The 15,304-nt window shown below is 33.9% G+C and overlaps 1 protein-coding gene across 3 annotated transcripts in view; it reads left to right on the top strand.

Annotated features, from left to right (window-relative positions):
- The window catches only part of Shaw (Shaker cognate w), a 185,122-nt gene that overhangs the window by 151,549 nt on the left and 18,269 nt on the right, over window positions 1-15,304 (top strand). The window contains exon 7 of one of the 3 annotated variants that reach the window (XM_069843534.1): window positions 2,979-3,083. The exons of the other annotated variants lie outside the window; for them this stretch is intronic. Within the exon in view, the coding sequence (XP_069699635.1) occupies window positions 2,979-3,070 (92 nt within the window). The 3' untranslated portion in view covers window positions 3,071-3,083. The remainder of the gene's footprint in view (window positions 1-2,978; window positions 3,084-15,304) is intronic. 3 annotated transcript variants of the gene reach the window in all.

Raw genomic sequence — 15,304 nt, 5'->3', positions numbered from 1 at the left:
GAAACAGCTGACCGGTAACTTTTTGTTGGTCAGGGTTCATTTATTTAAGTCTCTAACACAAGACATAGAGTTATAAGTTTCTTCCAAAGTAAACCATGCTAAATGTTTCTCATAAAATTCACATTTAATGAACAAGTCACTGATTGAGAGACTCTGGCGTATATAACTCGCTCAAATGACATTTTTCCTACACACACACATGCAAATTAGACCAATGCAATCATACAATTTATCATCCCGATATGGATACTAAGGTAAAATTACTTAAAAATGAACATATAACACAAGCTTAGAGCCCATCCACCTCCTAACCACGGGTTGGGAACCACTCCTGCATGCTGCATGCTGGGACTACTGCATGATGGCCATCTCAAGCGCCAGGTAGATAATTCACAGCACTAAGCTGCTGTATCATAGCTTCTCCAGCGTTCACTCACAAACTAATTAAGAACCTCTGTGAATTTGTATGGTATATTGACAAGAAAATTAACTTTCGCTTCATAAGCGTTTTCTGTTCAAAGTCAGTTCTGTTAATAAAATTTTAATATATTTTAACTTCAAAGAAACACAGCAAGAAATAAATTACGATAATTACATCTTCTAAATCAACGAATATCTTACACAAACAAATAATAGCCTAAGAAATAAAAAAAACATATTTTTAAATGCTGTGATCTTAAATTTAAAGTCACGCTGGTCTGTATTCTGCTAGGAATTAATCGTTTTTCACATTTCTCTTATATTTTTTTATCTTTTAACCTACCCTCTTCAAGAACTCATTTGTATCCCAAGAGTTGGTACCTAACCAATTAAAGAGATTGCTGCTATATATACTCAGAAATTTCGAATTTTCATCCCGAAAATCATAGTCAGTAAATTTAGCATTGTATTGCAAAATTCTTCTACTTACAATTTAAAATAGGAAGCATTATGTAACAAAATCTTCCTCAAAAGGTCATGGTTTATACATTTAGAGTCATATCGATGTATTTTTTCCAGTTATAATTCAAAATGCAATATGTACATAGCAAGTTTACCAAAAGTATGGCAGCCTATTCATATTGCGTCACATCGATATAATATAAGTTGAGTAAAAGTGAACTACAATGCTTGTAGCATTCCTATTTTTAATTTTATGAAGGAACTCTTCATACAAAAATTATAGAGGGTGAAAAAAATTGATATTTTGAATACGCTTTCAAAATAAATGTTTTAAAACTTATAAACGATGTGCTAGGCGTCTTTGTTATGATATAATATGCTTATTCTTCAATTATTGTATCATTCAAGGCTAAATCTCAAAAAGTACAAAATTATGCCATTTCATAAACTATTATTTTGTAAAAATTGCCTAAAATATGATTGAAATGTATGTATATATACATAACAAAGAAAAATGCTTCATTAGGCCTATATCAATTTACCACTACAGAAAATAAAGGGCCTTGAATTAAATAATAATAGACAAAAGCAATCAAGAACTACTAAATAGAAATAGCAATGGATCTGGAATGGCCCCCAAAATCCCTTGATCTCAACCAATTAGGATTTTCTTGCGGGGCTATTTGAAGTGAAGGATCTATCAGGACTAACCACAAGACCTTGAGAAGAATTAGAAATCTGGTACGACAGGTCAACCGAACAGTGTTGCTGAAAACTTTGAACTATCTTCAATACAGACATAGCGGTATATTGTTTGACATTGAATGGGGTTAGGGGAGCCATTTTGAATACCTTACGAAATCTGTGGACTGAAATCAACACGTGGCGTAATTGGAACAACGCTAAATGATTTAGATGGTCTTTATTCCCTTAAATCATATATCTTGTATTAAATTTGTAAACTTCAAACATGCATTTTAAATTTGAAGAGTACAGGGGAAAAAACTTGATAATTCACGTTTTACCGTTTTTACAGGACAGCAAGTTAAAAGTTTCAAGACCCATTAGAGTCTATTTCTTTAGACAAATGTGCTTGTTATTTTGTACAGTTCCCCTATGCTCTTCATTTATAAGCCATAAATTTATCTCTTTAAATATATTTAAAGCATTTGCTTTGTATTTTGTACGTTTTGGAGCTGAAGAATAAAAGAATCGAAAAAACAAGTACATTGTACCATTCAAATGAAGAAGACATTCTTTATAAGTGAAACAATTTTTGAAATCATGTTCAACTATCCTTTTCTTCACCCTCCGTAACTTCGGTATAAAAGTATATTTTCTTACAATTGAAAATAGGAAAGCTAGAAGAAATGTTCCATTTTTTACTCAAATTGTATTTTCCAACTTACAATAAATCTGAGATACAGAAATCGTATATAACAACATTTTGCTTCAAAGATGGCAGTTGTTAAGCGTAACGCAATATAGGCTACACGTTTAGAACAAGTGCAGATTTAACTTTTCTAATGTCAATGAGACAGAAAATCACAACGCTGAAGACTGCTCTATTTCCGTATTCATGTGAACAAAAATTGTGGCAAGAAGAGGTGCCAAACTTTGTGATCATTAAAAACTGCTAAAAATACTTGAGTGAAACGGTAATGGTATCCACAAGTTAGGAACACTTTCTCACTTTAGTTTCTGTTCATCTGAAGGCAAATCTTCTCTTCTTAACCATTCGCAACTGCTTTCTTCTTGCTTCAGATCAACCACATGTACATGTTTTTTTTTTTTTTGTACCGGTATTTACAATCTTATTTACAGTGACTTTTCATAACAAAATTAATAGTCACAAAGTGGTAATTGATCAGTTTAGTTGGTATGTTCTTGTAGTTACAATTTTTAATAATGAAAAACAGTATTTTTCTCAAAAGATATGTGATATTAGGTGTCACATGGATATGTATTTCCAATCACACTAGTGAGTGAGCGCTGGTAGTGTCGTAGTGTCAATGTGTACAAGTGTCCTTCCCTAAATGCCCCCTTCGAGTCCTGGCTGTAACGTCAAGAAGACTTGTGACGTCATCTTGTTGCAGAAGAACACGAGCGGAGAAACTCAAGCCTGATGCCCCGCACCAACGGCACCAAGAGTGCTGATCTGAGCGGCAGGAACGTCAGCCCCCCTTGACCGAAACAATAGGGTACTACCTCTTGTTACTACAAATTCTCAGTACTTGTCGCTAGCCTGCTGCCATACTGTTTAGCCTTGCGGCCCACCCACGAAAAAAAAATATTGCGAAATTGGATGAATGAAGATTTACATACATTCAAGAACAAGAAAAATGATATACAGGATTTCATTCAGTATATCAATTTTACTTTATAGAACTTTATTTTGATATCTTATTCTGAAATTCTATATTATTTATACAGGATGGAAGTGAAATAACCCTGCAGATTTTCAGAGCGAATAGCTCATGTTGTATGTAACAAAAAAGTGTAATACCATATTGGTGGAAAGTTCACAGTTTTCTCAAAAAGAAAAGTTTTTCCCCAAAACTTTAACATCCTCTTGTTCAGTAACTATTGTAAGTAGGATCGTGATTTTTGTCCATATCGATAGAAAATCTAATAAAGAATTATTTATCTCTATGGTGTATTTCAATACCATGTTTTCGAGTAACTTTAAAGGTATATGTACGTGAACGATCACAAATATTATAAAAAAAATGCAGGCTCTAAATTTCTAAAATTTTATTAGAAAATGAACTCACAATTGAACAAAAATTACAAGGTACTACATTAGAACTTAAATATCTGATAAAAGTAAAAAACGTTTACCAATAATATTTTTCGAACCAATTTTATCAGAGTATGAAAAAAATCTGCAGTTACATCATTTGGTAACCATAACATTGTTATGGTCTCTCTGGTATCTTTAATATTTTTCCTGCATGTAATAAACACTTATTTCTGAAAAGTAGACTACTCTCATACATGTAGAGTTGTTTATTTTAATACAATTAATTTTTTATTTGTCCTATATAAAATATATTAAAATTTACAAAATATTTTGTGACCTAATTTTTCTCTATTTTCAAAAACAAAATGGTCAATATTGTAGTCTACCTATTGCATAAATTCATGTTAAGTCAGTGTACAACATTTCAGAATTCTATCTCGAATGGTTGTGGAGTTTTGAAATAATATATGTGAAAATTTAATTTAAAGTGAAAAGTGAATTCTTAAAAATATTATTAGTAACCTTGTTTATACTTTTATCAGATATTTAAGTTCTAATAAGTCTTGTTGTGGTACCTTGTAATTTTTGTCCAATTGTGAGTTCATTTCATTATAAAATTTTAGAAATTTAGGGCCTGCATTTTCTGATAATAATTGTGATCGTTTACATACATACACCCTTAATTTAAAAGCCACCAATTCCATTCCACTGAACGATGCAACAAGATTACAACGTTGTAGCCAGAGACGGAGGCGCGAGGTAGTTCACGAACGGAAACAGACCTGAGTTCGTTGACTTTTTAGTATTACGAGAAGAACGAGGACTGTGTTCGTAGCGATGTTGTCAGATTGTAGAAACTTTCAACTTAATTTTCTAATTAACCGTGCATTTAATCACAAAAAGTAATATAGGTTTTCCATTCATTTAAGTGTACTCTATAGCCCCTTTCAATCTGCAAGATTATTTAACTTTCACCATGTATATTGTTGAAACAACCATGAATCAGCCATTTTGAAAAAAGAGCAATGTCAACTAATTTCTACTCCTTGCACTAGATAGCCTTAAGCTCTAAGTGGGACTGTTTTCCAATTCTGCAAAATAAAGTACGTGCTTTGTCTCAGAATATTCTTTTTATTTAAATTCCAACACTATACTAACTGTAATGAAATTGATATTGACTTCTTGATATGACTGTTGTCCGGGTTCGATTCCGGGTGGTAGCGGGATTTTCTCGTTGCCAAATTTCCAGAACGGCCCCGAAGTTCACTCAGCCTCCTATCAAATTGAGTACCGGGTCTTCCCCGGGGATAAAGTCGGTCGGACGTGGTGCCGACCACATCAACTCATTCTAGTACCGAGGCTAAGAAAGCATGTAGCTCTACCTCCATGCCCCCCAAGTGCCTTCATGGCGTGTCATGGGGTTACCTTTACCTTCTTTTGATTTGTCTGATACAGGAAAATTTAATGATTGGTTGACTTGCTCCACTGTACTACGGGAATGACTGAGTTTACTTACTGAACTCACTGTTTAACCACAACTAACTGCATGAATTAACTAGTTACTGAATTGATTGAACATATTGAACTGATTAGAATGACCTACGGGATTGAGTGACTGGCCGACAGATAGACTGATTGCATTACTAGATGACTGAACGGATTAGATTTACTGGACTGATAGAATTGACTGGGCTACCTTAACTGTCATCTAACTGGTTTTATTTGACTGGACGGACTGACCTGAATGAACTGTTGGATTAAACGACCAGACTGGATCAATTGTACTAAATTCCTTGGCTGGACTGATCTGATTGGATTAGTTAGACTCAATTACTTGACTAAACTATATGGCAACCCGATTGATAGATTCAATGATCTGAATGGACTGGCTGAACAGAATAATATGAATGAAAAAATGACTGGACTGAACAATAGACTTGATTGATTATATCATACTGAATTGACCGAACACAATGTTATTGTGCTCAATAACCAGACTGAATTAACTGAACAGAATGATCTTACTGGTTTGAATGATCAGACTGGACTGTTAGTAATAAATTATGAAATTTGGTTGAGTTGACAATTAATCATACTGAATTGACTGAACAAAATAATCTTACTTGACTGAATAAACAGAATGGACAGATTGGATAATATGATCAGGCTGAATTAACTAGTAATAGATTGATCGATTATGAAATTGGATTGATTGGACAAAATAATAAAATAGAATTGACTGAACAGAATGATCTGACTGGATCTTAATGCACTGAATGATCAGGCTGGACTCACTGGATAGAATGATCAGACTGAATTAACTATTAACAGATTCGTATTATTAGGCTAAATGATCAGATTGAAATGATTGTAATTAATTATGGAATTGAATTGACTGGACAGAATAATCAGATTGAATTGCCTGAACAGAATGGTCTTAATCGGCTGAACGATCAAACTAAACTTATTGGATAGAATGATCGGACTGAATTAACTAGTAACAGATTGATCTTACTTGACTGAATAATCTGACTCAACTGATTGTAATGAATTATGAAAGTGGGCTGACAGACAAAATAATCAGACTGAATTGCCTGAACAAAATGATCTTACTGGACATAATGATCAGACTGGACTCACTAGATAGAATGATCAGACTAAATTAACTAATAACAGATTTATCTTACTGGACTGAATGATGAGACTGAATTGATTGTAATGAATTATGAAATTAGACTGGACAGAATAATCAGATCGAATTGACTGAACAGAATGATCTTACTCTATTGAATGATCTCACTAGACTTATTGGATATAATAATCAGACTGAATTACCTAAACAGACTGATCTTGCTGTACTGAATGATAATACTGGACTGATTTTAATGAATTATGACACAATTTACTGGAAAGAATAATCAGATTGAATTGGTGGACCAGAATAATCATACTCAATTTCACTAGACTGAATGAAAAGACTGGATTCACTGGATAAAAGATCATACTGATTTAACTAAACAGACTGATCTTACTGGAATGAATAATCCGACTGTAATTATTGTAATGAATTATAAAATTAAATTGAGTGAACGTAATCAAACAGAATTTACCTAAACAGACTGATCTTGCTGGACTGAATGAATAGACTGTACTCACTGGATAGAATGATCAGACTGAATTAAATAAACGTACTGATCTTATGACTGGAATGATTGTAATGAATTATGAAATTGGATTTAGTGGACAGAATAATCAGACTGAATTGCTTGAACAGAATTATCTTAATGAACTGCAAGATCTGACTGGACTCACTCGATAGAATGATCAGGCCGAGTTAATTATTGACAAATTTATCGTATTGGACTGAATAATCACACTGAACTTATTGTAATGAATTATGAAAGTGGACTGACTGGACAAAATAATGAGACTAAATATAATAAGACTGAACTTTACAGAATTATTTGATTGTAATAAATTATGAATATGGACTGACTGGACAAAATAATCAGACTAAACTTAACAGAATGATCTTATTGGACTGAATGATCAGACTGGACTGATTGTAATGAATTATGAATCTGGACTGCCTGGATAGAATAATTAGGCTGAATTGATGGAATGGAATGATCTTAGTGGAGTGAATGACCATTTTGAACTGACTGGAGTAAATGATCAGAATGGACTGACTGAACAGAATGATTTGCCTCGGCTGTATGATCGGATTGGACGAACCGGACAGAATGGTCTAAATGGGCTCATTGGACTGGACTGAATTACCTGAGTGGATTGACTAGACTCGACTGATTAACTTAGCTGTATACAGTAGATTGGACTGGATTAATTCATCTAATTGGATAGACTGGATAATCTGACTGGATTAATAGGACTGCACTGGATGATCTGACTGGACGGAACTGGAATGAATAATTTCACAGATTTACCTGACGACTCGACAGACGAAATCACTCTTCACTTGTTTACTTGACTAACTAAATTCACTCTAAGAAGTTTGATTTACTTCATTGACTGAGTCAATGACTTGGATTGGCTGAACTGATTTGGATTTATTTTCTAGATGACCGAAATAAGAATAAGGATTTTTGGAAGCATACTATTTCCATTCGGTCAATTCACTCAGTAATTTTTGTTAGCTATGTAGTAATACGTATCCCCAAACAAATATTATATATTAAGGTGAATTTGCTGTCTTTGCGTACAGGTACAGTATTGCAGCAGAAGCAACCAGCACTGAGAACACCCTGTACTTAGATCAGTGGTACGAAGGTAACCACTCCAGTCTGTTTACAATATCCAAGTTGATATGTAGTCCCCCCCTACCTCTCTTGGCACGGCTTGGTTTCCAATTGATGTAGTGTACAGTATAGTGTAGTCTGCCAATAAGGCTATTGATGTACTAGCTTTATTTGTCTTTGTTAGCACTAACTGCCGCGGGCACAACAATCAATATACAATCATGAACTACTAGGAAGGTCACAGGTGTTTCTCCAGGCACTACATGGTGCCCGGCCTTCCTACAAGAAGAAGTCGTATGTGGTAGAGTGCTATCAAAATGCAAGTAGATACATAAAAAAGCATCATTTAAAGCTTCCAGTATATTTTAATGCCAGCATGCTATAGTAGATTTCACTCTACAAAGTAGTTAAAAGTGAAATGAAGAATGATAATTTTAAAATTCTGATACTTGAAACAATATAAAAGGTATTCATGTTAAATAATATTTTCGAATATAAATCTAGACTTCTAGCAAAGGGGCAATGGACTGTAATTCTTAACACTGCTGTTATATTATTTACTAAAGCAAGTTGAAAGCTTAATTAGAAGTTTCTGACTAATAAACCTCTTAACGGTAAAAATTTATAGTGCAAGTATTTATTTAAGAATAACAGAAAGAGCATGCCAGAAGTTATGATCAAATTAGTATCTGTGTTGGGCTAAAATTAGTTCTGCAGAGACAATCAGCCACGACAGAAACATCGTGTATTTGTTTACGTCTCCATGAAGTTACCATAGCCAACGATACATCTGTCGTTATGTTACTACAATTTGATTGACGCCCTTATGCTAAACTTCGCTTCAGCATCTCCAAAATATGCGTAGATATGAGACAATTTTTCGTCTTAAAATATTAACCTCACATCTTACAACTTATGACTCCGAACATGCTGTAGTCCGAAGACGCCAGATCCAGACTGTATGGTGATTGTAGTGCACTTATTTTTAGAATATTATTTAACAACGCTGCATTAAGTACAATGCCATTCAGCGGCAATGGAATTTTGATAGCGAGAGTGTATTTTACATACAGCAAACCTACGTCATTAGCAGGCTTCGGCCTAGGAACACAGAGTAACCAGTATGAGGTTTACAGTACACGGAGTATAAATGACGTCATGACCCGTGTGGGGTGACTGCAACAGCACAGGTGGGTCCGTAATGTGCATTACCGTTGTGTGTATTGCTGCTTGGCTGCGATACGTGTAACAGGCTTCGGAGTAGGGACACCTGATTGAAGGTTACAACTCACATTAATACTTTAATCGTAGATACTTATTGTCTACACTAGGAATGTACTGTATATATTGCATCTGTACAGGGTGAAATATATTTTGTGCCGTACTATGATGGATTGTTTACATATTGAGACACGAAGTAACGACGCGCTCCATCTCCCAGTTCTCTCGACCAACAGAACACTATCGTCCGTGCGTTCTAAACTTCAAGCGTTTCTGTGCCCAGGACCGAAGCCTGATCATTAGTCTTCCAGTTTTACTTAGTTTCCGAAAGTAACCATGCTGAGCAGTCTAATCGTCATTCAAAACATTATTAGTTCAATTTATCAGGCCATTAAACATACAAGTAATAGGCTTCGCCACATATGAAACATTTGAAAAAAAAACAATAAAATAGGTTAAAACAATTCACATATGGAATATTAATACTTTAGTAAAAACCAATTTATTTAGAATTCGTGTTAAAAATTCACCAGCAGAGTAAAAAGGATTTTTTGATAACCAATAATTGTAAAATCTAGTTTTAAAAGTTTTGATTTGTAAATTGTAATATTGACTGGGAAAGTTATTATATAATTTCATCCTAATAACAAAAAAATTTGTGTTAGTCTTTTGTAATCTACAGTATGAAATATTAATTTGTTCTCTATTTCTAATTTCGTGATCATGAATATTGGCCACTAATGAATAATTAATTGTCGATATTATGTCGAGTATGAAGGACTAGATCTAGAAACGTTCAAAATAGTTTGATCTTCATGAAATTTTAACGGATTTTCTTTGCAAAATCAAAAGATTTCCAATTTTGGTACCATTCTCCCAGAAAATTAAGATATCGGATTATTGACTGAAAAAAGCAAGCACATCTTAGATTAATATTGAGAAACGCATGTCACTAGTTTCTTTAACAAATATAAACTCTTGATAACTTTGTACACATATAATCGATATGTTTTTCCTACGTTAAGCTAGAGTCTATAAAAAATCCTAGAAATGTTGTATAGTTTTGACTGCTGATTTTGTAGTCTGAAGTTTCGAGTCACGAATTTACCCGTCCCTATGACAGTCCTAAGTCTGCATAGAACGGGAAGAAAAATGTTGATTTCCAACCAGTACTGATCCGGGACCGAAGTGGTACTGTTAACTTAATGAACCGGGACCGAACTAGTATTGTTTACTTCTTGGCTCCGGACCGACCATGGGATCGAACTAGTAAACTCCGTGTCCAATATACCTTACAGTAAGGATTTGCAACATGGGATTACGCAAACTAAGTCATATTTGGTTTTATGAAAGATTACATGTGAGTTCAGAGTTCGTGATAAATGCAGATGTCTAATTGGCTGTGTATCATATCTGCCCGAACATAATTCTAGAGGGAAAGGCACTTTTTTAATTCCTGGAAAGACTGCAAAATCCGTGTGGAATTGGATAAAATAGTAATAGCCTAATATAGCCCAGAAGTTGAGAAAAGCAAAACTTATGTCTTACAATGAGTACGCCTACAATCTATGGACCTTACCCTTCTATTGTGATAACAATTTGATCATGATTTTCTGGCATTAATATTTAGGATAAATATAATAAAAAAGTAATAATACATAAATACAAAGCTACAGCGTATTAGGCCTAATTAATCTATTCCACACTCAATGTTAGAAACATATACCATTCATTAACTAAATTATTATAATTCTCAAAGAATCTCCCTGCACGCGATCTTCTATGGATCCAAACACGCACTCCAATCGAACAAGATCCTGAGCAATTAAAAAACTCTTTAGATTGACGCGATATTTATTTCGTCAGTCACTTCACTGCTACCATCCGTTTGTTTTGTTGCCATAATATGCTAAATGTCACCATACGGTATTCCAGATATTTATAACTTAAGTTATATTAATAATGATAGACTATCTATGCAATTCGTAAGGGTACAATGACTTATGGCAAGGAGATGCACTATCACCTTTACTTTTTAACTTCGCTCTAGATTATGCCATCAGGAAAGCTCAGGATAACAGAGAGGGTTTGGAATTGAACGGGTTACATCAGCTTCTTCTCTATGCGGATGACGTGAATATGTTAGGAGAAAATCCACAAACGATTAGGAAAAACACGGAAATTTTACTTGAAGCAAGTAAAGCGATAGGTTTGGAAATAAACCCCGAAAAGACAAAGTATATGATTATGTCTCGTGACCAGAATATTCTACGAAATGGAAATATAAAAATTGGAGATTTATCTTTCAGAGAGGTGGAAAAATTCAAATATCTTGGAGCAACAGTAACAAATACAAATGACACTCGGGAAGAAATTAAACTCAGAATAAATATAGGAAATGCATGTTATTATTCGGTTTAGAAGCTTTTATCATCTAGTCTGCTGTCAAAAAATCTGAAAGTTAGAATTTATAAAACAGTTATATTACCGGTTGTTCTGTATGGTTGTGAAGCATGGATTCTCACTTTGAGAGAAACAGAGAGGTGTTTGAGAATAAGGTTTTTAGGAAAATATTTGGGGCTAAAAGGGATGAAGTTACAGGAGAATGGAGAAAGTTACATAACGCAGAACTGCATGCATTGTATTCTTCACCTGACATAATTAGTAACATTAAATTCAGACGTTTGAAATGTACAGGCCATGTAGCACGTATGGGCGAAACCAGAAATGCATATAGAGTGTTAGTTAAGAGGCCGGAAGGAAAAAGACCTTTTGGGAGACCGAGACGTAGAAGGGAAGAGAGGATAATATTAAAATGGATTTGAGGAAGGTGGCATATGATAATAGAGACTGGATTAATCTTGCACAAGATAGGGACCGATGGCGGGCTTACGTGAGGGCGGCAATGAACCTCCGGGTTTCTTAAAAGCCATTTGTAAGTAAGTAAGTAATAGTGACTTATGGACCATTGTGTACAACATTGCATAGGTAGACTGTGAACATATTTAATTGAAGATGAACTTGCAATGATAATGTATTTTACACTAAAAATATGTTAATATTATGCTATTAAGTAACAGAATAATACACATTGCCTCGTAAACGATGCATCATTAAAATTTATGTGAAGAAGTGCAGACATACTGAGGATCAAAGATGCGAATATCCCAATGGACATAAAATATGCCCAGTTATAGTCTCTGAAGGCTTGGACGTGATCAAGATCAGAATTAATTTAGTAGTTCTGTCTGATTGACTATCTGAATCTTGAATAATTTCATGGAGGCTAATTCTGCAGTAACCCAACCGTAATAATGCGGACTAACATGACATTGGCATTTCGTAAAATGTTCTGGTTACGAGACATAATCATAGGCTGTACTTCGTCTTTTCGGAATTTACTTCCAAATCTATCTCTTTACTTGTTGCAAGTAAAATTACCGTGTTTTTCCTAATAGTTTGTGGATTTTCTCCTTTACCATTCACCTATCCCTCATATTTTTAGAATTTCATAATATTGTCATAATATAGGCTACATATTTCAATCATGGTGTTTCACAGGTCTTTCTTAAAAGTTATTTTTTCCTTTCCTTTTTTTGGGTGTCTGGTCCATTAAGTCTACAGACACCTCATATGATTATCAAACAATTTATCTTCACAATGTTACTGTTCCCTATACGTTTACATTTTAAACGTCCATTAGGATATTCTAACATTGAGTGTGGTAAAATGATTATTCAAAATTTATAAAAGAGCCTTCTTCTTTAGTGGATTTGAACTTTTATAATACTTTAATTCGGAATAATTTAATACTTAGATCCACAATTCCAAGCCTGTTCTCGAGAGGATTCAATATTTAATTCAATTACAGTTAGGTATTAATAACTTATTAACAGACTATAGTGATACAATTCTAATGTCTTAAACGTGTGTAATATATAACAGAATAACAATAAAAGCTAATTTTAGGTTCTGTAAATTTAGCCTAAATAAGTCAAAACTGGGTACGAATAGCTTCAGATCTACTTTTCATAAATTAGAAAAGTCTTAAATATTTTTAATTTGGTGTTTCGTATTAATTCGTTACTGTTAAAAATGTAATTCAACTTTCTTATTATGCTCAAAGATTTTTATTTAATCCTTTTTCTATAAAGACATTTAAAATGCTACGTTCATATTTGCGCCTAATATTAAGCTTATAGTAAGTTATGAAATCAGATTAATTGCAACGTACCATATGTCTAAACTTTGACACATATTCACGACGTCTATATTATAAAACACTACGTAAAAGATTTTCAAATCCATGTAACTATTCTTCAACCGGACTATTTCCCAGTACGTAAGCAAGCAAAGCTTCCGCCTAATAAATTAAAATCATTACTTAAATGAGTTCGAAACATCCTATTTCTATAGGCCTACTGTTAAATTTGTATCTCTTCATGATCCATTTTCTCAGCTTCTATTATACAAAGAACCTGCAATTTTTATCAGATGTTAAAACAATACCTACTTTTTCTAAATTTCAACATGAGCTTTTCGAATTTATTTCAATTATGTGATCTATATTCATAATTAAACATTGCAAATTAAAATTAGATAGGCCTATATCCAGTTTATAATTTTTACGTCGAACTGCTATATTCGATCTACGAAAGAGAAAAACTATTACTTTTTTTTTTGTAAACTCAGACGTCATTTCTTAAGAAGTTCCTAAAAAGTAATTATAGGAGTAGCACAGCACTTTTCATTATTGTGCCAGTCGATAGATAAACAATTTGGTGTGTGTGCGTGCGCGCGTGTGTACCTATCTACTTCACTTACGTGATTCTGGTTCGGCATATTGCGGATAGAGGCAGGATTCTGATTCATTTTCAAGTTGCACACCACTTCGGCGTGCTATACTGTGCATGATGTGTATCTATGGAGAGTTATGTCGTGTACTAGGGTGAGTGTAGTGTAGGGATTGAATGAAGATGATGAAGATAAGGAAGGAAGAAGGGGAAACCCGGTGCCGGTACATAGCCTACTCCTGTCGAATATCACCAAGGTAGTCGCCAGGCTTAACGTCCCCATCCGGCGGACGAATCGCTATCAACAGTAACATATGCCTTCTCTTCATATTCACTGCGGAGAGATTTGGGATTTAACCCAGGCATATTTGTGCACAATCTAGTGATCAGAAGTTATGCACCGCATGTATAGATATATAGGCCTAAAGGAAATGACATACGCTGATAAAATGATAGCCGTGCACGCTAGACAAGTTCTCTTATACAAGGGAGGCTGGGTTCTTAAAATTTAAAATAGAATGTAAGAATTCATTATATATTCATAATCGTATGTGAAGGTTGAAATTGTTAACTTTTACATGAATCTTAACCTATCGCTTCCTTATGGAATCGAACAATTTTCAACATGATATATGCGGTCGTATCGCAAGCGAAAAACACAAGGAAACAATGACATTAAACACGGTAAACAACCAGTAAAACCAAAACGTGCCAAAACAGTGGAAAATAACTTGTGAGGGAGTGCAGACAACGTAAAATATAACGACAAACAATTTTACAAGATGATATATCTACATAAACTGTAAATGTGCAAACTATAATGCAGGTCTGGGCGCTATTAGGTCAACTGAGTCATACAGATTTCCCCTTAACTCCTCACTCCACCTTCCCCGGCTGAGACGACTTATATTTGTAACGCGTAGTTTGTAGTATGAATAAGATCTAAAGCCTATGAATTTAATCGCGTACCAAGAATAAAAATATTTCACGCAATCCAAAAAATTTTATTAAATTCTTTATCACTTTTTCTTTCTACATATTATAGTATACAATATAAAACTTATGTATTCAAATTGAGGAGTGTTTAGGCCTACAGTAAGCTTATGTGGTAAAACCTGCATTGTTCTACATCTGATAAAAGCTGAGAAACATGGGATATAATTTAACTTTACAGTGACAGGAAGTCCAGAACCCGTTTAAAACTGTTATATCATAAATTTGTTTCAAACATTGTTACTGAATAGCCTAAAACTAGAAACTACTCTATAAGTCTACTGACATAGAAGTAAAATTAATATTAGGCCTATAACAGTTCGAAGAAACATTACAGATTGTATGGAGCATTAAAATAATACATCTAAATAAATGGATAATTAAATGAAAATTAAGTTATTTTAATCGATTTGTAC

The sequence above is a fragment of the Periplaneta americana genome, chromosome 13 (genome assembly GCF_040183065.1).
Source record: "Periplaneta americana isolate PAMFEO1 chromosome 13, P.americana_PAMFEO1_priV1, whole genome shotgun sequence".
Lineage (NCBI taxonomy): Eukaryota > Metazoa > Arthropoda > Insecta > Blattodea > Blattidae > Periplaneta > Periplaneta americana.
The sequence above is the reverse complement of the archived record's forward strand: the minus strand, read 5'-3'. Positions and strand labels throughout refer to the sequence as shown.